At 34.8% G+C, this 24,820-nt stretch overlaps 1 protein-coding gene and 1 long non-coding RNA gene across 2 annotated transcripts in view; both read left to right on the top strand.

Annotated features, from left to right (window-relative positions):
• Positions 1 to 24,820, top strand: part of LOC102801296 (calcium-transporting ATPase type 2C member 1-like) — a 181,750-nt gene that overhangs the window by 97,203 nt on the left and 59,727 nt on the right. Inside the window, exon 15 of the mRNA XM_085500018.1 lies at positions 2,154 to 2,324. Coding sequence (XP_085356144.1) covers positions 2,154 to 2,324 — 171 coding nt within the window. The remainder of the gene's footprint in view (positions 1 to 2,153; positions 2,325 to 24,820) is intronic.
• Positions 15,681 to 22,895, top strand: LOC146741496 (uncharacterized). The gene is made up of 2 exons (XR_014929677.1): positions 15,681 to 15,847; positions 22,563 to 22,895. It is a non-coding gene; the product is annotated as an uncharacterized LOC146741496 (long non-coding RNA).

The raw sequence follows: 24,820 nt of genomic DNA, 5'->3' as shown, positions 1-24,820 counted from the left end.
CCCAAACTGCTGTTTAAGGTATAGATGCAGGTTCGTGGGCACTCGGAGTGAATTTTTTTTTTTTTTTGCTTTTCTTACCCAGACAGTCTTGGCTTAGATAGTGTTAAAATTTCGAAGCATTGTCAGGAACATGCGCAAAAATGGATTTTAAAATATAGTGCATCGAGGTACGCGTATGTGATTAAAAGTCTCGAAAGTTTGTTTACGTTGCTCTTTGATTGACAAGTCACTGTTGTTGTTATATGCAAATGAGTTGCTGGCCTCAATTACGGTGCGGGAATGTGTAACTTCTTGTTCGCGACCCTGTTTATTTACCTCAAGCGCTATCAACTAGTCTTGCAAACTACAACAACAAAAAACAGACAAGACGTAGACGCTTCCAGCATGCAAGCGGAGTATAAAAAACATACAGTTGTAAATGATAAATAAACTTTTTCACCCTTATCTCGCAACATGTCGACAACTTCTGTTCTGGGTAAATCAAGGAAATAATCGCTGTTACGGCACGCTTGATTGGCTGAAAATGACTATGCGCACTTGATTTACCCAGAAATCTGTGCGAATCCCCCTTGATTCTGGCTGCTGGCCATTTTCGTTCATGAAATCGTCGGATATCATCAGAAAACGCGGGATTTGTGCAGTTTTGAATAAAACCAAGTTAGCAATTATGAACAATGGTTATTAACGTAACACCTGATCCCCTCTAAAAATTTTGTTTCGCATTTTGAGGTAAGAAATCGAAATTTGAAACCGACACGGTGTAGATTTACTAGGTGCCATGTTTCATAACTTGTTTATTTATATACGTATAGCGGATGATTTTTTTTTAAAATTAGTATTTATTGATTTTCAGCCCCCAAGTGACTGTGAATTAGACTCAACCCACCCAATGGTGATCGCTATGTTTATACAACTGTATGAATATCTCATCGACTTTACATAATCGCAGACGATTTTACATCCGTTTCCCCCATATTGTAAATATTTTTATTTTATTATTTTATCTGACTATTGAACATCAGCAAGCGTCGGTGTATGATGGATTTTAGCATGTCGTCATGATGCAATAGCCATTTTTGTGGACGATTTACGTCACTTTTATAAAACAGCCATTATCTCCATTCGTGTTTTCTGGTTGGTCAGAGAGATTGAAAATTAATTAGCTCCCATAGTTTTTGTTAGTTTGTTGCGACATTTTCACACTATTTTGACAACGTCTTTACGAACAAAAGGACGTCTGGGCTTATTTTTAAAGCTTTGCATTCTCGGACAATGACATTCGAAGTGTGAAATACTGACCGGCATTGAATATATGGCACACATCCTGCTTGACAACTTTGTAATATGAAGACAAAACATACTATATATACACGCCTGGACGCCCCTTTGTTAATAAACAACTGATAAATGTTGTGTGAAAGTTTCACTCAAAATAAACAAGAATTGTGTGAGCTATTTAGATTTGAACTTCCATGGTAAACTGAAAAACACAAGTAGAGATAATTGCTAATTTGCATAACAATTCACTCAGTAAGAAGTTTGCTAATGCTCATAATTAAAATGGCTGTAACAGTTCCAAATTTAAACCTATTATCGTTTTGTAAAAAGTTAAATATAGTGCATAATATGGAGATCCCGTCATTACTTTTTTTTTCACCATGTCGTTTTTTGAGTATGTTCCACTATTCATAATGTTGTGAAATTTTAACAGTCTATAGCCAAGACTGTTTGGATAATAAAAAGCAAAAAAGAAGAAAATTCACTCCCAAGTGCCCACGAACCTGCATCTATACCTTAACGGCCCAGGGCAAATTTATGACAGAATCCGGTACTGTGGTGTGCTAGATTAACATTAAATACCTCTTTTATCAACTCAATTTAAGAAACAGAAAATGAGGGAGGGTGGGGGGGTCACAGGACAATTTTTGTGGGAAACAAAGATCAAAACATTTGCATTTAATAAATCATTGCTTTTGTAATGACGAGAAATTCAAATTTTGATAAATAATGTGTCACTTATTATAATGTCTATAAGCAAATCTTATCATTGTTACAAATTTTGTAAATAAAATGGATTGCACAGTACCAGGGGTAATGCTTAGTAGACAACTTATTAAGATTCTCTCCTCAGCCTATTTTACTTTGTATTCCAGTACTGGCTATGGCTGTTGGTACTGATATGAATGCATTAACATTTGTTGGAATGGTTGGGATTATTGATCCTCCTAGACCTGGTGTCATTGAGTCCATACATACATTATTAGGTACAGGGGTATCTATTAAAATGGTCACTGGTGATGCAGAGGAAACTGCTGTTGCAATTGGTAAGAATCATCTAGCTTTGATTGCCTTTATCACATGTATACCATTCATCTGCACAGTGTGCTTAATATACTGCCAAACCTTTTTTAATTGTACACAGCTAGGATTGAGATAATACTCTGTCAGTAATCACTCATGTCTGCTGACATCAACCTAAGTAGAAAAATATCAGTGGATTTTATTAGCTCTGCTGTTGTCTTTGTCAAGAGAAGCTTGTCATATGAGTGATTTTTCGTTGTCTGCGCCAACTTTTTACTTTTTCGACTTCTTCTTGAAAACTACAAGCCTGAATGCCTTGATACTTGGTGCATAGTATCTTGGGTAGACCTCATTTACATTTCTTCATTTCATGATGATATCTTCGTTCCTACTATTTAACGCCCGGAGACGAACAGGGGGAATACCTAACGCGCGGGGCAGCGGCAGCAATCCTTGTACTGTATAATATTTGTTTATGCTCAAAATTTGAACCGGAGTGGCGAATTCGAGCAGCTATCCACACTTTTTATGATTGACGCCCGGGCATTCTGGCGAGTCGAGTCCGCCATGTTGTTTACTAATTTTGGTGAGTGTTTAACAATAGGACAATACCATTCGATCCATGGGGGTGACAGTCCTACGAATGTGCCGACATTATCGAAGGACAAGGACAGGACAAGTTTGTGCAAGTGTGGTGAGACTCTCGTAGTATTGTTTAGTAAGATTCATTTAAAAATGACCATGTAAGACGTCTGTAACGCAGAAATTATTCACCTCATGTTGTTTTCTCATTGTTATGTGTCCCCGTAAACACAGCATTGTATGCAGGTGACAATGCTACGTACACTTGCAATGAAGTCGGTATCCTAAGAATATCGTAACGTCTTTGTGTTTCCTGTTGCAGTGCAAGTTTGTATACGGTAATTATCGTGAATGGTACAGAGTTCGGTAAATCTCGTGTACGGTACAGAGGGGATATTTTCGTCCAATGTTTTTATACTTTGTAATGTAATTCAAACAAATAAAAAACGTATATTCGTAGCCATGGACAAGATTTAAAATGTAATCAACCGTTTTATTCATCCATGATTTGTACAAAGATCGTATATTTTGTAAGTGTATAAAGCATTTTCCACATTAAGCTTTCAATATAGATTCTTAAACACAAAATATCAAATATATCCTTAAGTGTAAAAATCGATTTTTTTTACTGTAAATGGTAACTTCCTGTAAAAACTTAAGATGCCTTTTTTATTTCCTGTACCAGTCACCCACCCCCTGTCCCCACTCTTACAGCATGCGGTAAATTTCTTATTGTACACGCAGTTTACGGTAAACTTGGTTTATATCTCTTGTCGAAAACACAGAGTTTGGTCAATCTCGTGCACAGTATAGCGTACGGAATATATTACGTTTCGTCCACATATTTCAAGTGTTGACGCCGCGACACGTATTCAGCTGTGATTGACACTCTATTGTACAACTACAACAAAGGGGGGAACGTACACTGTCCCTAATTCAGTTCAACCACGGTCACTATTTTTTAGTAACCGTGGTTCAACCCAAGCAAGGCACGTTTTTTTTTCAAATAAACATGACATACCAAATATGATGAACTTGTGTAATTCAGAAAAAAAAGGTTGTCATTTGTTCCGGCTTGGAGCCTGATGGTAAGGGAAAACATTTACATAACCAGGGCGAGTTGCGTCGAGAGACAAAGCATTTGTTGTTTCTACTTGGAGCTATAACAGGTAACAAAAGGTCTTGAATAAATTAATGGCGTGATAAACGCCACCTTGTATTTCTATTTTATGGAATCTCTTGTAGTTTGTTTGTGCTGTGTATAGTTACAGTAGATTATTTACAAGCTGATCCCAGACCAATTTGTAACGGCCGGGCTCGTAACAGGGACCACATGATCCCCGAGCAGGGTGTGAGTCCGGTATGTGAGCTACTATAAAATCGCGATGCGACGGCTATGACCTCTATTTGCACACATGCTTCCGGTGCGCTAGTGTAACCTGCCGTTAACAATGAAACTGAATGACGTTCCCACTTTTATTAAATATAGATAGTAATAAAGAGAGTATCACAACGCCTTGGAAGCGACACATCGAAAGGTCAAGTTTAGTTCATCGCCCGCTGTACGAATTCACGTTTGCGAATGAATGACCACTTGACCATGAAGGCGCGACAATGTCATATAAATCTTTATCGGATAATTATCGTCTAATAAAATCTAATGAAATTCTGGCAGAGATGTCTAACTTAGACATTTTTAGACGATATTATCGATAATATCGGAGAAAAACAAGCTGTCCCAATAGTTGCCCAGACAGACCTGTCTAACTTAGACATTTTTAGACATTGTTAGACGATATTATCGATAATATCGGAGAAAAACGAACCCTCCCGAGAGTTGCCTAGACAGACCTGTCTAACTTAGACATTTTTAGATATCGTTAGACGATATTATCGATAATATCGGAGAAAAACGAACTCTCCCAATAGTTGCCCAGACAGACCTGTCTAACTTAAACATTTTTAGACATTGTTATTGTTGTCCAGACAGACCTGTCTAACTTTTTCTCCGATATTATCGTCTAATAAAGTTAGACAACCATGTGCGGGCAACTATTGGGTAAGATAGTTTTTATCCGATATTATCCATAATATCGAAATTATCATCTAAGAATGTCTAAGTTAGACACCCATACCCACCGGGAACCTTGTCATATTACATTTTATCAGTAATGTGACATGCGAGACGTATTTGCTAACTTGTTTCCAGCGTTTCGGTGTTTTTGGTGGGAAATGCTTTAAAGCCGAAAGGAAGGAAGACAACTCTACGGCCGTTACGTAAAAACCCAACATACTCGTGTAAGAATTAACTATACTTCATTCCGCATTACGAATAAATAGCCATGGAAATATTTTCCTATGTTCATGGAGACAATAGTAGTTACAGTAACACATTTTACATTTTATCTATCTATTAAAGTACGTAAATAAACTTTTTATTTATACTCTACGCGGCAAGTCGTGAACTAAATTGCACTATTACACTTTTTTGTTATGTTTTCACTGAGACAATAGTAGCATTAACACATTTTACATTTTATCTATCTATTAAAATACGTAAATAAACATTTAGTTTATACTATACGTGACATTGTTATGTACTTCTGTTAAGTCCGCCACTAGCGCAATCCGATCGTTCTTGAGTAAATATATTTCGTTACGCTGTCAGTTGTCAAGGATTATTTGTTTATACTTAGAAAGATAAAGTATTTGTTGAGGTTTATAATTAATTAATTCTGTAATTTATATTCAAATTAACTGAACGTGGGAAAGGTAAAATTAAGTCATTCCCTTTAAATGTTTTCAACGTTCAACGTAATGCTTGGACGCATTTTTTTTTAATTATATACGGGGAATATAATTTTCAGACTAAAAAAAATCCTGGATGATTATAATAAAACATTTATTTCTCGACAAATCGCTGTCCGGGTAAATTACCTTTTTTTAGTAGTTTATGCCACTATAAACACATTTTTATACATTTTTAGACATTGTTAGACGATATTATCGATAATATCGGAGAAAAACGAACTGTCCCAATAGTTGTCCAGACAGACCTGTCTAACTTAGACATTTTTAGACATTGTTAGACGATATTATCGATAATATCGGAGAAAAACGAACTGTCGCAATAGTTGCCCAGACAGACCTGTCTAACTTAGACATTTTTAGACGATATTATCGATAATATCGGAGAAAAACGAACTGTCGCCATAGTTGACCAGACAGACCTGTCTAACTTAGACATTTTTAGACATTGTTAGACGATATTATCGATAATATCGGAGAAAAACGAACTGTCGCAATAGTTGCCCAGACAGACCTGTCTAACTTAGACATTTTTAGACGATATTATCGATAATATCGGAGAAAAACGATCTGTCGCCATAGTTGACCAGACAGACCTGTCTAACTTAGACATTTTTAGACATTTTTAGACATTGTTAGACGATATTATCAATAATATCGGAGAAAAACGAACTGTCCCAATAGTTGTCCAGACAGACCTGTCTAACTTAGACTTTTTTAGACCTGTCTAACTTAGACATTTTTAGACGATAATATCGGATAACGTTAAAAAGTGCAATGTCGCGCCTTCCTCCACTTGACGCGATGGAGAGATCCCAAGCCCAGTTGGCGAGCTACATAACAGTAGTTTTCTGTATACACGCCCTGTGATCGATCTTTTCCAAACCCATGTTCTATCGGCGGTGTTTTTTTTTAAATCAGTGTATGACGTTGCTTTTAGTTTGAACAATTTAACTTGCCGACATGATAACACCTTCTTTTCAGAACTATTACAGAGTTATGACATTGTCTTCGGTGTGAACGATTGAACTTGCCGACGTGTTAATGTATTTTTTTCAAAACTATTAGTGTTATGCCATTGTATTCAGTGTGGACCATTGAACATACCGACGTGTTAATGCCGTTCTTTGGAACTAATGGGAGGCATGCGCAATTGTACTTCCCCGTTAATATTTTAACTTGGAGTTCTGATTATAGCGACAACGAAAAACACGTTTATCATAGCATTGTCAATTTCGTTAGCCAGGATTTATTTTGTTTATAATCAAAACGCGCAAGTCACGCAGACTTTACCGTCGACGGTAGAATATAATTTTATTGCTGTCGTATCCTGTATTTGAGGTTTTGATGACAAGTTCAATAAAGTGATACTTTCTAAAAACATGTAAAAAATAACTAACAATACAGTACAGAACAATTTTCGTTTTAGTTGACTTGTACTTTGAATAATTGTGAATAAAAATATTTTCCACAAGGGCGGTTTGTTTACTATACATGTTTTACAGTGGGCGCAAACAAAGCGAGACTTTCTTAGCGGCACTGTTTTGAAAACGATTTGCTACATTTTGCGACAATCTCACTTTTCCTTGTAACACTCGATTATCGACAAATTATGTTTGGTCTCAATACGTATTATGACTGAGTGGTTGTCTGTTTTCACATTGTAACATTATAACACAACCACGAAGCTCTTGGATGCGCGCCGGATGCTAGCCCTGAATACAGTGCTGTGTGTACGGGAGCGCGTTTGGTTGATAGACGACCCCACCACAGCCCGGCGTACCTCCATAGACTGTACGCAGGACTACCTAGATCCAAGATACGATATATAGCACAACAATGAGAAACATGCTTTTTTTCACATGAGGTAAATTATTTCCGCGTAACTACGGGAGTCTCGCCACACTTGCACAAACTTTTCCTGTCCTTGTCCTTCGACAATGTCTGCACATTCGTAGGACTGTCACCCCCATGGATCGAATGGTATTGTCCTATTGTTAAACACTAACCAAAATTAGTAAACAACATGGCGGACTCGACTCGCCGGAATGCCCGGGAGGGCGTCGATCATAAAAAGTGTGGATAGCTGCTCGAATTCGCCACTCCGGTTCAAATTTTGAGCATAAACGAATATTATACAGTACAAGGATTGCTGCCGCTGCCCCGCGCGTTAGGTATTCCCCCCTGTTTGCCTCCGCGCGTGCCCGGACACTCCCTCGCGTGTCTGCGCGTTAAATAGTAGGACCCGATATCTTTAGTAAAAAGTGATATTTTCGACTTCTTGTTGAAAACCAAAGTCTGATTACTTTAATATTATACATATAGGTACCTCAGGTAGACTGATCTCAGATTTGTTCATTTCGTGATGGTATCTTTAATTCTCTAATTTAGATGAATATTTTTGTCATTGTGGTAAAAAGTTAATATATTTTTGGCTTCTTGTGGAAAAAGGTGATTGTTTTCATATTATACATATAGGCACTACAGATGGACCTCTTTCAGATTTGTAAATTTCGTGCTGATATCTTCAATTCTCTAATTTTGATGAATATTTTTGGTATAAAGTGATATTTTTGAATTCTTGTTGAAAACTGCAAGTTTGATTATACATATAGGTACATCATGTGAACCAATCTCAGATTTGTTCATTTAATGATGATATCTTCAATTCTATAATAGAAATGTGCATTACTAATTGTGAAGCTATCTCAGCCAAGAGGCTGCTTGTTCATAACGTCCTTTGTAATATTGTAGATAATATAGAACAAAAAATTATTAGTACCATACATGTATTTATTGTCTGCTTTAGACATTTTCCATGTTAAGACATGTTGAATTGCAAAATAATTAGTCTGTGTATAGTATATAAGCCAATAGCCAGCATTGCAATGCTAGGAAATAACTTATGCACAGATCTGAAATTCAGTGTTATGTTATTGTTGATCCCTTACCCTGAAACAACAGTGTATGTTGTAAATCAAATTAATTTCAGTATTAGATGGATGTACAGTGTACATACACAAAGATTGTATCCTAATACACTTATTTTGTCTTGTTTTGGCTACCTTATAATATAATAATTGCATAATAATTGCAATATTGCATTCTTAAAAATACAGTTTTTTTATCAGTTATTGGCAATATGAATATAATGCATAGAGGAGTTTATGAAAAAGAAAGTCAATACAAATCATGAGATTTAAAATGAAAACAATTTAAATAAAAGCACTCAATAACTTGTGTATATTTTTGACTCCCCTGTGCGAAGCACAAAAGGGAGTCTTTGCAATTACCCTGTCTGTATGTATGTATGTCACTTTTTTTGTTCCACCGCTATCTCAAGAACCACTAATCAAATTTTGGTGAAACTTGGTACATAGATGCTCTGGGATAATGCGCAGAGTTGATTAGGTTTTGGTAAAAATCTATGAATATTAATTACCTAATTTGCATGATAATTAGCTGATTTTTAGCTGTTCCAAGACTTTTCCACTGATATCTGAAGAACCACTCATTGGATTTTGATGAAATTTGGCACATGGACGCTCTGAACTAGTGCGCAGACTTGATTAGTTTTGGGTAAAAATCTATGAATATTAATTACCTAATTTGCATGATAATTAACTGATTTTTAGCTGTTCTATGACTGTTCCACTGATTTTTGAAGAACCACTCATTGGATTTCAATGAAACTTGGCACATGGATGCTCTGAACTAATGCGCAGATTTGATTAGTTTTGGGTAAAAATCTGTTAATATTATTAATTACCTAATTTACATAATGATTAATCAATTTTCGGCTTTTTCCACTGATATCTCAAGTACTAATCATAAGATTTCAATAAAACTTGGTACATAGGTGTCATATGACACTGCACATACATGATAGTTTTTAGGGTAATATCAGTACATATTAATTACCTAATTTGCATAATTAATTTTCAAGTTTTGATATTTCGAGTAGTAATGATCACGTTTCAATGAAACTTAGTACATAGTTACTTGAGGACTGTGCAGAGACCTAATTAGTTTTTGGGTAAATATTTGTGCATATTAATCACCTTATTAGCATAATTAGTTAATTTTCAGCTTTTCACCTGATATCTCAAGTACTAATCATCACATTTCAATGAGACTTGCGACATAGATATTCTAGGACTATGCAGAGACCTGATTAATTTTGGGATAAATAATTGTGCCTATTAATTACCTAATTTGCATAATTAGTTAATTTTTTGCTGTTCTATGTCTAAAAACCACTCATTGGATTTCAATGAAACTTTTAAAGAGTACCCATCACATTTCAATGAACCTAAGACTACATGTATGCACCATATTAGTTTTTGGTAAATATTTATGCTTCTTAATCACCTAATTATTAAACATAATTAATTAATACTGATATCTCAAGTATTGATCATCACATTTGAATAAAACTTGGTACATAAATGCTCTAGGACAATAGACAGCCTGATTAATTTTGGGTTAAAATCTGTTCATATTAATTCTCTAATTAGCATAATAATTAATATTTTTTTGGTTCTAATCACATTTCAATGAAACTTGGTACATTGTACAGACCTTATTAGTTTTACACTTAAATCTGTTCATATTAGTTACCTTATTTGCATAATTAGTTTTCAGCTATTCCATCAATATCTCAAGTATAAGTAATTTTGAATTAATTTTTAATGTGTCTCCAAAACTCTCGGCACACGGGAGTTCTTTCTAAGCTTTCTTTGATTGTCATTGTTTTTCATTAAATAAATGAATTTCTGTAGATATGTGTTGGTTTCTATTGAAAAAATAATATTGCAAAGATTCTGCCTTAAGTGGGTTTTGTATTTGGGACTAAAAGGAAGTCAACATATGAACTCTAGATGGCGCTGTGAAAATGTGCTGTCTGATGTAAACTTTAATAAACTGAAACATTTCTCACAAAGATGATTTTCAGACTGCTAAACACACAAGAGGTTCTACTTTATTCATTATACATGTAATAGCAGTTGAGATAATGTGTGACCCACAACAACTGAGCAGAATTTTAATCTTCATGTAGCTTCTTGATATTTCGCTGAATCATAGGTTGCCATGGTGAACAGACCTGGGATACCCATGTGTGTCACACTTCTCTTAGTTATTAATTGTTAAATAAAATGATGTATTAATTTTTGTTCAGATCAGGGAAACATAATGTCTGAAATAAAATTCATACCATCAAACAAAGCAACCCATCCTCTAGCTTTCTGAATTCTAATCTTTTTAAATTCACAAATAACCATGGATATTTATTTACTGGGATCTTAACTCGAGTGTTGACCTCTATTACCTGAGGTCAAATAACAATACATATCATATGTCTGACTCTATGAATAATTTCCAATTCCCAAGTTCCTGTTACTAATAATGACGTAGTCAGGTCTAGTTATAGTGCCTTCTTTGTATTTGTATTTTTATAATGGTGCATAATTCAAAGACATGAATACAATATCCGGACACTTTAATACCATATCAAATTAATCACAAAATACAACGGTATAATGGTACTGCATGACAGGTTCCATCAAGCATACGCCATTGACCATAGTTTCTGAAAACTGTTTTGTACATCAAAATAGTATTTTGCAATAATAAATGCAAGTGATTGGATTCAATTAGTGATTACACTATTTCCTAACTCCATCCCATAAACTTACATAGTATAATATTATATTCCAATTTATGTAAAATTGTTATTTTATTTTATTTTTATTTATTAATATTAAGTTGAATGGTGGTGTTCATCATCAGGGAGTTGTACTACATTAACCGATATTGATTGCTTCATTTGTGGGTGAGAATAAGGATGTTAGTCATCGCACATCTCACCAGGGTGTGCTGGTCTACTTTTATGTTTGTATTATATTTTTATTACTGTTAGGTGAAAGGTGAATTCAGTTCCACATAATTCATAAAGTACTATTTCCATATTTAAGGAGAATGGATCGGTGGTGTGTGTACAATAGTTCAGGACAGTGAAGTATTAATATTTTTAAAACTCCAGTAGTAGTATACTTTTAATAATTAATATTTCTCTACATGTATTCATTGATAATGTTATTACAATTATAATATAATTGCCCTGTCTTACTTTCTTAAGAGGGGTCATTTGGAAGAAAATTGGGAGATAGATGTGGTTGGTTTTGCATTGGTTTCTATGGTGGATAGCTGTGATTTTTAATGAAATGGAATAAAACATTATAGACTCACCTTTGTGTGTCTGTTCATCCATACAATTGCTCATGCATATTAATTTAGTGCTGAAAATGGTGCATTTTTGCCTTTCTGAAATCAGATCTCTGTCGTGCATCTATGGATTTTGCTCAATCTTTGTAAACACATTGAACATTAAGTGACTTTGTCATTTTGTTTTACAGGTCAGATTCAATGTGGCCAGTTGGAAGCCATTTTGTTTTCTAAAACATATGAAAATTTGTGCTTACAACTGTTTTTAATCTGTGTCCAAAACGTTCACAGAATGGTCGTTTTGTGCACGTTTTGGACACTGCTTATCAGTCGCCTCAAGTGCCAAATCCATGAAATAAACAACCAATGTCAATGGAGTAGCCTAGGTGTTAAAAATGGATTAAGTACTGGCAAACCAACTTCTGCATAGGTATGGCTCTAAATGCATGCTTTTTGGTTGATATAGTCATCTTTTTTGAACTCAAAAGCCCTCAAAATGAAACAAATCCGTTGAGATTTCACGTTTTCCCCGTAAAAGGGATGCTGGCTGTTTTCTCTCTGGACTCCCTCCCCACGTACACTAGTACTGATACTACCAACTCTAACCATGTCCTCATTTGGTGACGCATGTCAAGCTATAAATGGGCATCAATACTCATTTTGCCCAATATTTCGCATTTTAATCAACAGCATATTGCTTAATTTCCGACCGGAAAAACGACCATATTTTTATCCCTTTTTTTTTCTCACTCGCTTATTAAAAACACTGACTGCTTGTTCAAACACTGAACACTGGCACATGAGTTGTCGAAATGGTTGTTTTAGTGCTAAAGTTTGAGGATTCAACGAGTATTAACCATTATTTAATTTTGAATGACACTTCCAAACCATCATACTTTGTTTCGTTCGTCATACTTGTCATCATACTTGTTATGTGAACGTTCCACAACAAGCTGATAGAGCGAGACCACATTTGTTCCGTTTGAATCCAGGGCTGCTACCTCATTTCAACAATATGATTATCGAGTCATTTACGTGATACAGGCAATGCTAACTCCTTAGGGCAGAGAAACCAGGAACATATTGATGCCACGGCCATGTATTTAAAATGCGAGCGTGCAGACGTGGCGATATTTCTGGGTTCACGCGGTTGAAAAATTAAGTGGAAATTATTCAACATGCAGTTGCAAAAGCGAGTAAAAATAATGATCAAAAAGCAGAAGTGAGCAGGAGGTTGGATGAAATTAGTGGTGTACATTCAGGTCCTTTGTAAAAATACGATCGGCCAAGATCTATAGCAAAAAAACATCAACAACATTTGGTTATGTGAAATTGATTAGCATTCATGTAGGTACAATCAGTACTGTTGTATCGTCTATTTCGTCAACCGAACGTTACTACCCGGACCTGCTTGTTGATAATTATTGCAAATGTCATTTCTTTCTCCCTGGTCAATGAATCCAGAATCAATTGGGTATAAGTACGTTATTTTAGAATGATTTTTATTTGGTTTTACGTGATAGTTAATCTGATTTATCATATAGCATTACAAACAGGAAGTCTTCTGCATGGGTCAGAGTACTAGTATATTCCAGACTACTCGTTTTGATGAATGGTCTGGGTGTGGCTTGTGGGTAAGAATAGAAAATGGATTTCGGTGAGGTTGTGATTATTTGGATTTTTGAGAACGTATTTTTACTATTGAAATGAACTTATCACGTCTAGGGGTGAATTGTTAATAGGTGAAGTGATGTTAAAAACATAAGTTGTTCATCGTCCTGCGTACACCGCAACAACAAAGGTTTATTTTTCAACACAGATCTCCAGTCAAGAGGGTTAAACCATGACAGTATAATAATAATAATAACTTTTTTGCCTACGTGTAAAAAGATTTACATAGGATAAGTACAGCAAAAAACAGTTTTAAAATAATAACAAGATATATGTAAGAATTGTACAAAAAACAATACAAAAGGACTTAACTAGTATTTAAATGTATAATAAATCTTTTTGTTGTGTAAATATAATTGGCAAGTTCTATAATTATGTCAGGATCTTTGCTTAAGAGTATATATGTGAACTGTATATTTTTATTGTTGGATGAAAGTAGTGTCATAATTTTTTGAATGAAATTTTCCCTGTGTGTGTTATATTTTGGGCAATTCAATAGAAAATGTTCTTCATCTTCAATTGAATTTGTGTCACAGTTATTGCATATTCTTTTATTTATAGGTTTCTTAGGAAATGAATATCTGCCTTCCTCTATTGCCAAGTTGTGGTTACTAATTCTAAATTTTGTCAACATTTTCCTTTTATAAGCGTCAAGTTCATTCAAATATGGCTCAAAGATGTATTCTGTTTTAAATTTAGCATATGTTCTCAGTTTGCTATTTTCTTTGGAAATCATTTTTTTCCAGAAACTGGTATATTTATTTTCAAGGGAAGTTTTTAAAATTTGATTAATTTGATTTTTTTGTTTGATAGTGAATGTTTTTTTCTTTCATGAAGTTTAGTGAATTGTCTTTCAATATTGTATGTATTGCATTTAGCCATTTGTATTGTATAGTATTGTGTTGTGTTTGTTCTAGGTTTGCCTGTTTTGTAAGATTATCATCTGGGAGATCCTTTATATGCAACCAGTAATTAATAGCTTGAACTTTTGCACTGAGAAGTAGTGGATAATGACCCACCTTTGCTCTTGATGCTAAGTTACAGGATTTGTTATTTACTTGTAAGATTTGTTTGCAGAATTTAATATTGATTTTTTCAATTGATGTTTTGTCCTATTTAGCATTGTCCTGAATGTCCTGCAAGTCTAGGGCCCATAATTCTGAGCCATAAAGCAAAATTGGACGGTTTTATGTAAATGTTAAATAGTTTAATTTTTAGTTTTATGTCAAGATTTCTTAAAAGTACTTTGTTAATGATGTAAATTGATTTTCCAGCTTTACCTGCTAAATTTGACATGGCATCAGCAAAACTCCCATTTGATTTTATTGTGATTCCTAGATATGTATAACTGTTTGTTATTTGAATGTTATCATTATCAAAATTGAATTGGTATTTTTTTCTCAATGTTGATGAACCAAAGATAACAACTTGAGTTTTTGAAAAGTTCACACTCAATTTCCACTTATTGCAATATTCATTTAGTGTATTTAATGATGTCTGTAGACCAGCCTGGGTAGTGGAAATAAGGGATAAATCATCTGCATATAAAATAGAGTTGACAGTGTTATTATTCAGGAGTGGTGGTTCAGTATTAGCATTATCCAAACTATCCTTTAAATCGTTAATAAAAATGTTGAAAAGAGTTGGGCTAATTATACATCCCTGTTTCACTCCTCTATTAATAGTGAATTCTTTGGTTATATAATTATTTATATTAATGCAAGCTTTTGTTTTTGAATACATGTTTTTTTTTCCAGATCTGAAAATCCCAAGTGGGTCTTTTTCATGATTTTTTTCAAAAATTACCTCTCCCGGCAACATTGACAGAACGTCTGCGCATGCGCAGAATAAATTAATTACTGTGAAATAGTTTATTTTTGCTTGCAACATTTTTTTTGTTGCTATTTTCGCTGAAGGAATGTTTCAGTTAAAATAAAATCCAGCGAATATTCCCTTTTCCTATATTTTACAGTCAAACTTGTCAAAAATCAATGAAAATAAATTCAATACAAAAAACAGCCAGAAAAAGTCTTTTCAGCGAATGATAATTCCAGCTGAAATAAAATATTTTACAGTAGATTAGATCTGTGAGTAACGCTACAGCACGTGATTTCTCCATTGCGTGCAATTTATTATAGTACTGTTTATACATGTATTCTGTTCGGCTCAGTGGTCTCATTCACTAGTTACTAGAAGAACTAGTAATCTTATTTGATTTCAAGAACTTCAAGAAGACGGCATAAGAGACGTGTTTGCAAAGGTAAGTTCTCCAGTTTCAGCAAAATTGAATGTATTTTGGGGTACATTCCGTGACGTACGTACGGACGTGAATATTATGATGATTGCCAGCTTTATATTTTTGTGAAAAGCCAAAAAAGCAAACAATTGTCTCCAATCTACAAAACTAGTTTGTAAATTGTATACCCTGTCAAATTATTGTACATGGACGATTAAGGTAGCGAGACTATTATTTGTGTTGAAAATTACGATTTTCACATTTATTTATTAATTGATGAAATGCACTATAAACTTTCATGATAAAGTCAACATAACATAGAATGTCATGTAAGTTGGTTAAAATGTAGATTTTCTGAAGGAAAGCAAGGCAGCCTCAGTAGTGTTTTCCAAAATCAACAACACAGGTTTAATCTGTGTGCCTATAAGTTTCAAAGATAAACTCAAGACAAAGCAATGTTAGGATGTGTTATCAGTAGCTATCTGACACACAATGAGTGTTTCCAAACATTTGAGTGGTTTGTCTCCGCCCCTGTTTGTTTCACAGATTAGTCATTTGCATATGAATGTGTCAGACACAAGGTCACACAGCCACTGAAAAAAATCATTTATTTTGGTGTTTTCATATGCCGAATTTATCCAAATATAGCTATCCAATTCCTTTATTTTTTTGGTTTCCAATAGCCTTACACATTTTGATGTCCCTACACATGTTAAAACAGACCTTGATGGAAAAACAAATTGATTGTGCCGATAAACAAGCTTGAAAATCTTTGCTGTGACTTCATGGACGTTTTCTAGGAGTTTTGTCTTTAACAAAAAATAACGTATACTTATTGTCGTCGGATTAACACCAAATTTTCACAGCTTTAAGGTGACAATGAGAGGAACTTGAATGTGTCCAGACAAACTATTTCATCGATTATTTACCAACGAGTTGTGGTTTGAGTTGGGGGCAATGCGACTAAAACAGTAATTGAAATTCAGCACACTATTTTTTAAAACGCGTTGCTTGAATAAAACTGACCAGACACATTCAATTTACCAGACTATTGAACAACTAGGAAAAGTGAAAAAAATACTTCTTACCGCCAGCATAAATGCGTAATTATTTTTTTTACAGAAAAAGTAATTTTTCACCTTTGATTGAGTAACGCGTCGTAGAATGCAGATACGGGCATGCAAAATACACTTGTGAAAAGCTTGAAGTCTGGCGATTCTAAAAATATATACTTTCCCAGGTCTATTTGTAGTCATTCAGTCACAATTAGAAGATGAAAACAAGTTTGCAAATAATAGTCTCGCTACCTTAATTCATGGGGACATAGTTTCAAGTAAATTGTTATCCGGTCTTTTGCTTGTGTCGCGATTTCCGAAATATCCACAACTCGGGGGGGGGGGGGTAGAGAATGTCCCTGTGTCGATCAACTTATTCATTATATCATTTTGTTTTTTAATATCTTACTTTTGTTGCTATAAACTGATGGAAACACTGTATTTCTAAGGATGCAATAAATTATCTTTATTATTATTATTATTATTATGATAGTAGGTTGCCTATGATTATATTTGTATTTTTATGTTGTGAGCATTAAACTGTTAGTTGTAATGAAGATTTTGCCGATCTCGTGCGATTCAACATGGCCGATGTGCAGTGACAACACGTGTATGGACGGTCAGTCGAGTAGTCTGCAACGGACCATGAAATCGCCCGGCATTTTTTCGGCATTTTTTTTTAGTTTTTTTTTTATATTTTAAATATTTCATTCACTCCTGGCGCCTAAAAGAATCTACTTTATATTTTACCGTAGTCATTGACACCTATTGTGAATAGCCCGAATGGGTAAGCTTCGTTTCGACAATGAGCTGTTATTTCTGCGAACAATGTTAAATTATTCTTTGAATGCTCAGTTTATATTTTGAAAACAACTAATTTTTTGATTAAAAAAAAATCATGCCGTTTTCCCCGTCAAAATCAAAGCATAAAGATCTTGCTAGAACATCGGTAAATCTACTACCGCGTTGCGGTCCCCACGAGGTCACTGAACCGTCATTAACATATTTAAATGACCCACGTGTAAATGAGAGCATGGCGGATATCGTATCGCTTCGAGCATTTACATTCGACTGAAATCATTCGTTTACGATGAAACTAAGTTGAATATTACTTCCAATTTATAAAAATTCAACGAATTAAATTTTTGTGCGTTATTATAATCATTACTGAATAATAATCAACAATTGCAATACTTCGAAAACAAGTAAGTTGTTCACTTGCGAAACACAGAATGACCAGATTGTGCTGCCGTGATCATTTGTTACCGGTACTAACCACTAAGCAATGTATTCGTGTTTGTATTTATTCAAAACTTTTTTTAGAACATACTTTACTTTTCGTTATCAACAAGATTAAAAAAAGAATAATGCATGTTACAGTATGTGAATTTTTTGGGGGGATTCCATTCCAACATTTCGCGATGCCTATGAACCAAAGGCCTTTCACTCTTTGAGTGTGACACCTAAATCAGAGGTTTTATGGTGTATAAACTGGCACTAAATGAAAAGGCTGTTGAACCTTATTCAAATTTATAAGTACATGTTATTATGCATTTCATTATGAAAACTGACTAAATTAAATGTGATCTTATTTTTAATTATGACTATGATTTATATCGGTAATGACGTTTTCATCCAATATTAATTGTGCAATTGTTAAAATGCCTACCTACACATTTATTGTTTTTGTTTCTGTTGCCCTGAAATAGACATTTGTAAAAAAAAAATTAAAAATTAAAAAAATCATGCTTGATTAAAATGCAAAAAAAAAAAAAGATGTAGTCATGTAGCCATGTAATTGCCATACAATCATCAACTGTGGGAAAACTTGTGTTATTGAAAATCTTTATTTTGTTGTCTGTGAATTAATATAATATTTGAAATGGTGTAATGGTGCAAAATATTCTCAAACAATCGGTCTTCTGATGACACCACACTGCGCATTTATGCACAGTCAGTATCCCAATGCGCGATCACAGCTTACTAAGTGATGATGATGGTTGAAATGGAAAACTGAATACAAAAATCCAGTAATATCTCAAAATAATGTCTGTCTGCTGTGAATGCATGTTTCGTTGCATCAAATAAATAACCCAATTTTATGATAGAAGCTTGCAATCTTGTGCCATACAAGGTCAAGTGATTGAGCAATAACAAATGTGATTTTATGTATTAGGTCATTGAATATATCCAAAAACATGGTACCAATGATCTGAAATTTCAGGAGTGCTTGCTGAAGGTTTATCAATCCTGCGTATTGTCTTGTTCTTTTTCAATCCTGCATTTCAGTTACTAGAATTCATACTAAAAAAATAGTTTCTGTTTTTCTTCTAATAATTCGGCCACTATCAAAGACAAATATTTTTCCATGGTCGAAATGCAAGAAGAATACAAAACTACTGTGATTTCATAGCGATACCTGTAGAGACATTGTCAATTAGTTCGCCTGATCAACACAGCGTTATACATAGGACTGATATTGAATCACGGAGAGTAAAATCTTGTGATACTAATCTCTAGAATCAACTCAGATTGGTACATTTGTCTTAGGGACGACGTCAAAAGATCGATGTCGGATAAAAAACTTATTTCCTTTAGTTTGGGGGTGGGGGGTTTTGACCTCAAAAAGTTTCCATCCTACAAAAACGATTTTATTACCTTGCCCGTACCATCAAAGATGGAAGGGAAAGGTATATTAAGGGAAAAATATTGTCCGGCGTTGTTGTTGTTGTTGTTGTTGTCGTTGTCGTTGTCGTTGTCGTCGTCGTTGTCGTCGGCGGCGTCGTTAATAATTGTTATTGTGTTCATAATAACTTTACTAATTCTATTCCAAACTTTATCAAACTTGGTCACCTTATTCATCAGTATAAAGTCTTTCCTGAGATGTCCTGTATGAAAATATCATGCAAAAATTGAGAAAATCTGATAAAATATTTTGACTGTTTCTACTTGACTCATCACTGGTGATACACATCAAAGGTCACTGATCTCAGTGGAAATATGCATTGTTGTATGTGTTCAATGAAACAAATGATTTATCTTGTAATAATATCCTTGGTAATGTATCTCAGAATCCCATACTTGGTTTCAAAACCAACTCATGGAGAGATTGCACAGTCTGATACACATTTGCAAACCTACCAATAACATTTTTACAGAAAACAAGATGTCAGAAAATCAATATAAGCACTCCTATGAACTGGGTGCCTAACTTTGATCAAGATCTGAAGCTAATAGAAAATCTGTTTAGTTCAAAGTTATCAAATCAAAAACAATACATAAACAAAACATTTCATCCACATTTTAAAAAGAAAATTATTCTAAAATATATGTATTCTGTATTTGACAAACAGTTCATTCGACAAATGAAAACTCACAGGAATATGTTTCAGCTATTAGAACAGAATGATAGAGTTTTTATAATACTACCGTATTACCCCGGGCACGCGCCCAGGGGCCTGAACATACAAAATCGAGAAAAATTGGGGGTGGGTGCTTACCCAAGGACCACCCCAAAAAAGATTTTAAAAAGTTGTTTTTGTGATCATATGATAAGGTCAAATAAAGGAATGCTTTCGTACACTTTGTACACGAACTTATTTCTTGATTTATGCGAGGTTTCAATAAACGTGAGCACTCGGCCAAGAAATGTGGGAACACTAAGACACGGGAATTTCAAAAATAAAACTTGTTTTATGTCAGCGAATGAAGTTGTATTACTCACTGAAATTGACTACAAAGTATGGTAAGTATTGTAATCAATGCACGGTTACTTTTTTAGTACCGGTAACCGTGATCAGTGCAAGTCGAAACAGCCGGGAAAAACTACCGCTTGTAGTCCAAGATGGCGATGACCTCATTAGCATAATTTTGTTCACGCACGTATTGATACACCGCATCGTAATTACTGAAGAATAGCAGACATGGTTATGAAACAAATAAACCTTTTATTACTGATGTGAAATGTTTACAAACTATTGTGAATACATAAACATATCCAAATGGCGATACATAAATAACAGACTGAAAATAAACTCTGGTCGACCTCATTAACATGATTTATTCACGCACCCACACACGTGACAAAATTACAAAAATAATGATGATGCAACAAGTTCCCATCATCGGCATGCCTCATTATGGTTATCGTAATGGACTTGACGTCGGCAAAATGTTTTTTCTTCAACGACAGAAAAATAATCCACATGCTGTGATGAAGGATGAAAAGAAAGTAGCAAGTTTACGACGTGATGTCTCAAAAGTGCTAGCTCTCATTATGGATTCACAGTCAGTGAAATGCTACGTTTTGAAACCAAAACTAAGTGCTTCAAACCACTCACCAAGCTATGGATTATTGCAATATTGGATTCATTGTGAATGAAGAGAAAGCAGAACGTGTGCGCCACATGCTGCGTGGTTCATCTTACGTCGTTAAGTTCCAATGAGTTTTTACATAAAAACACAAACAAAGCGGCCCTTTTCAGGGCCACCACACACTCCAAAACGAGAACTACCGTAACAAACACTATTTAAATAAATCAAACGCGTTCGTTTTTGACAAATAAAACTTTATTGTTGACCTCGTTCTTGGCTAAAAATCACCCTGGGCGTTTAACCGAGGATGTCCCCAACATGTAACTTTTGTGAAAACAGGGGTGGGCGCTTGCCCAGGGAGGGGCGCGTGCCCGGGGTAATACGGTAGTTTAAAAAACGCACTTCAAAGATTGCAGTGTTTGAAGATGTAGATTCTCAGGAGGCAACAGTACTGTTGACTTCTCCCTGCACTGGACACCAACTAACTATTTAAGTTGATTTGCATACAAAGCAGAGCTTGCAACATGATAGCTATTCATAAAGGGTGTTTTTTTTTACTTTTCATATAATACAGTAGTCACACAATGAGGCAGTTCATATTTGTCTCAGTAAATCAAGTAAATCTTTAATTTTTGACAGACACCTGTACAAAATACTTGGACTAAAGCCAGCTAAAATTTTCTGTTGTCTTGCATGTTTTATGAATCTATTCACATCTAAATGCAGCACTTTTTTTTTGCAATGAGACATTTGTTTTTATACTAAAATATCTGAATTACTTTGAATAAAGCTGGAAATTATGTCCCTTAAAATAATTAAACAAATAAGGCACCAATGTTTTTGTAAGATATTTACATCTTTTAAGGACATTCGGTAGACTGATTCCCCACTGATGGTTCAACCCCAAAACTTGTTTGTATTCAAAATTAATTATGACAATGCATATTTATATTGAAACAAACTATGATAAAGGGAATTATATTATATAACAACAGGCAAGGTCACCAGAGTTCAACTATGTTTTTTTAATGAAGTCAAAAAAAGTATTTGTAGTTCGTTTTTTTCTATCCAATCATGAACAGTAATAACCGAAAAGGGAAAAAAACAGAAAAATGGTTTGGTTCGAGTGTAAATCTGTGTGTCAGATGAGGTACATTTGTAAAAATTTTTACACCCACTCGACAACCAACTGCTATGCAATACTACTGTCCGATTATCAATTTGTATTTAATGGTGAATGGTGGGGGGTTTGGAAAAAAACTAAAGGAATTAAGTTTTTTATCCAACATCGATCTTTTGACGTCGTCCCTTATGAACCCACATGTGTATATCTTTGACTATACTCATTTTAAACTTTTTTTTTTTTACAGTGGTGCTGTGAACTGAATTTTTTCTGGGTTCCTACAACATGGAGTGTCAGGGACTTTATTGAAATGTTGTACACAAATTTCATAAAATCCTGAATATATCTAGAAGTCAACAGTACAGTATTTTATACCCATTAATAATGATTGAAATGCAATAATATCACTGCACTAAAAAGACTTCGAACAATTATTGTTACTTCTCCATTGAAGGTTATGAGCAGACCAACCTTTACTTGCTCTGAAAACATAGCTTTTACAAATGTTTAAATTAACAGATGTTGTTTTGTGTACAATGAATACATTTTAAATAATAAACCTTACTGTGTTAATAACAAATTGTATTTGACAACATGAGAATGATTCTGATGCCCAGTGGTGATGTTGAAACAAACCCAGGTCCTGGTAATATACTAAGACCTGAATAACAAAGAAGTCATGTACATCAAGGTTCACTCAGATTTATGAATGCAGTTTCTTGAGCAAGTATACATGTATGACAAATAGTTTTGTTGCACTTGTGTACTCTGAGATTCTGAACATGGGTCAGTGAAAGTTTTTAGTTGTCAGTACAAAACTAGATCATCGGAAATCACTTTATGATGAGTTGTAACCACAAAGAGTACATATTTATTCACCTGTTTGCAAATGTTCCTTGTACAACTTTATAATCAAATAACTGGGACTGTGACATTTCATGTCTTGTTATTTTGTAAATCTTGCCATTAATGTTATTTTTTAATAGTTTATAGAATAGCCCTACTCTCCATACTGTGTCGAATGCTTTGGTAAAATCTACGAAACAAACATAGAGTTTTTGTTTATTAGTCCCCGTTCGGACGCAGTCCGAAAACGGGGACTTATGTTTTGCCCTGTGTGCGTCCGTCCGTCCGTGCGTCCGTGATCACCTGTATCTCGAACATGCATGGACCGATTAAGTTCAAACTTCACTCATACATCACACATTATATGGGACATATGCATATGCACATGCATTTTTTTCATGATCCGATTAACGATAGCCGAATAGCGGCCATTTTAAGGCCGAAAATGCATCAAAATCACACATTTTCACCATTCCGGACCCGGATCTCAGTTATGCATGGACGGATTTTGTTCAAATTTGGTACATACATTAAACATAATAGGACCTTGATGCACGTCATTTTTTTTTGGGATCGGGTTCGAAATGGCCGACTGGCGGCCATTTTGTTTTAAAGAATTCAGTTCTGGATCCGTATCTGAGACATGCTTGGATTGATCAAGTTCAAACTTCACACACACAAGGTACATCATGTCACAAATATGTATGTGCATTTGTTTCATGATCTCATTAACGATAGCCAAATGGCGGCCGCTTTAAGGCTGAAAATGCATTGAAATCGCACATTTTCACCATTCCGGACCCGGATCTCAGTTATGCATGGACGGATTTCATTCAAATTTGGTACATACATTAAACATAATAGGACCTTGATGCACGTCATTTTTTTTTTTCTGATCAAGTTCGAAATAGCCGACTGGCGGCCATTTTGTTTTAAAGAATTCAGTTCTGGATCCGTATCCGAGACATGCTTGGATTGATCGAGTTCAAACTTCACACACACAAGGGACATCATGTCACAAATATGTATGTGCATTTGTTTCATGATCTCATTAACGATAGCCAAATGGCGGCCGCTTTAAGGCCGAAAATGCATTGAAATCGCACATTTTCACCATTCCGGACCCGTATCTCAGTTATGCATGGATGGATTTTGTTCAAATTTGGTACATACATTAAACATAATAGGACCTTGATGCACGTCTTTTTTTTTTCGGATCAAGTTCGAAATGGCTGACTGGCGGCCATTTTGTTAAAGAATTCAGTTCTGGATCCGTATCCAAGACATGTCTGGATTGATCAAGTTCAAACTTCACACACACATGGTACATCATGTCACAAATAGATATGTGCCTTTGTTTCATGATCTGCTTAACAATAGCGGAATGATGGCCATTTTAAGGCCGAAAATGCATCAAAATCACGTATTTTCACAATTCCAGAACCGGATCTCAGTCATGCATGGATGGATTTTGTTCAGATTTAGCACAATGTGTTGTACATATGCAGGTGCATTTCGGTCATGATCTGCTTTGAATGTATATGTCACTCAAATATGAACGGAACGGGGACGTGTCATTGACTATGACTTGTTTTTAATGTGTTTTTGACTCCCATGTGCGAAGCACAAAATGGGAGTCTTTGCAGTTAGTGTGTCTGT

This window comes from Saccoglossus kowalevskii, chromosome 6, assembly GCF_978046115.1.
Source record: "Saccoglossus kowalevskii chromosome 6, keSacKowa6.1, whole genome shotgun sequence".
In the NCBI taxonomy this organism is placed as follows: Eukaryota; Metazoa; Hemichordata; class Enteropneusta; family Harrimaniidae; genus Saccoglossus; species Saccoglossus kowalevskii.
The sequence above is the reverse complement of the archived record's forward strand: the minus strand, read 5'-3'. Positions and strand labels throughout refer to the sequence as shown.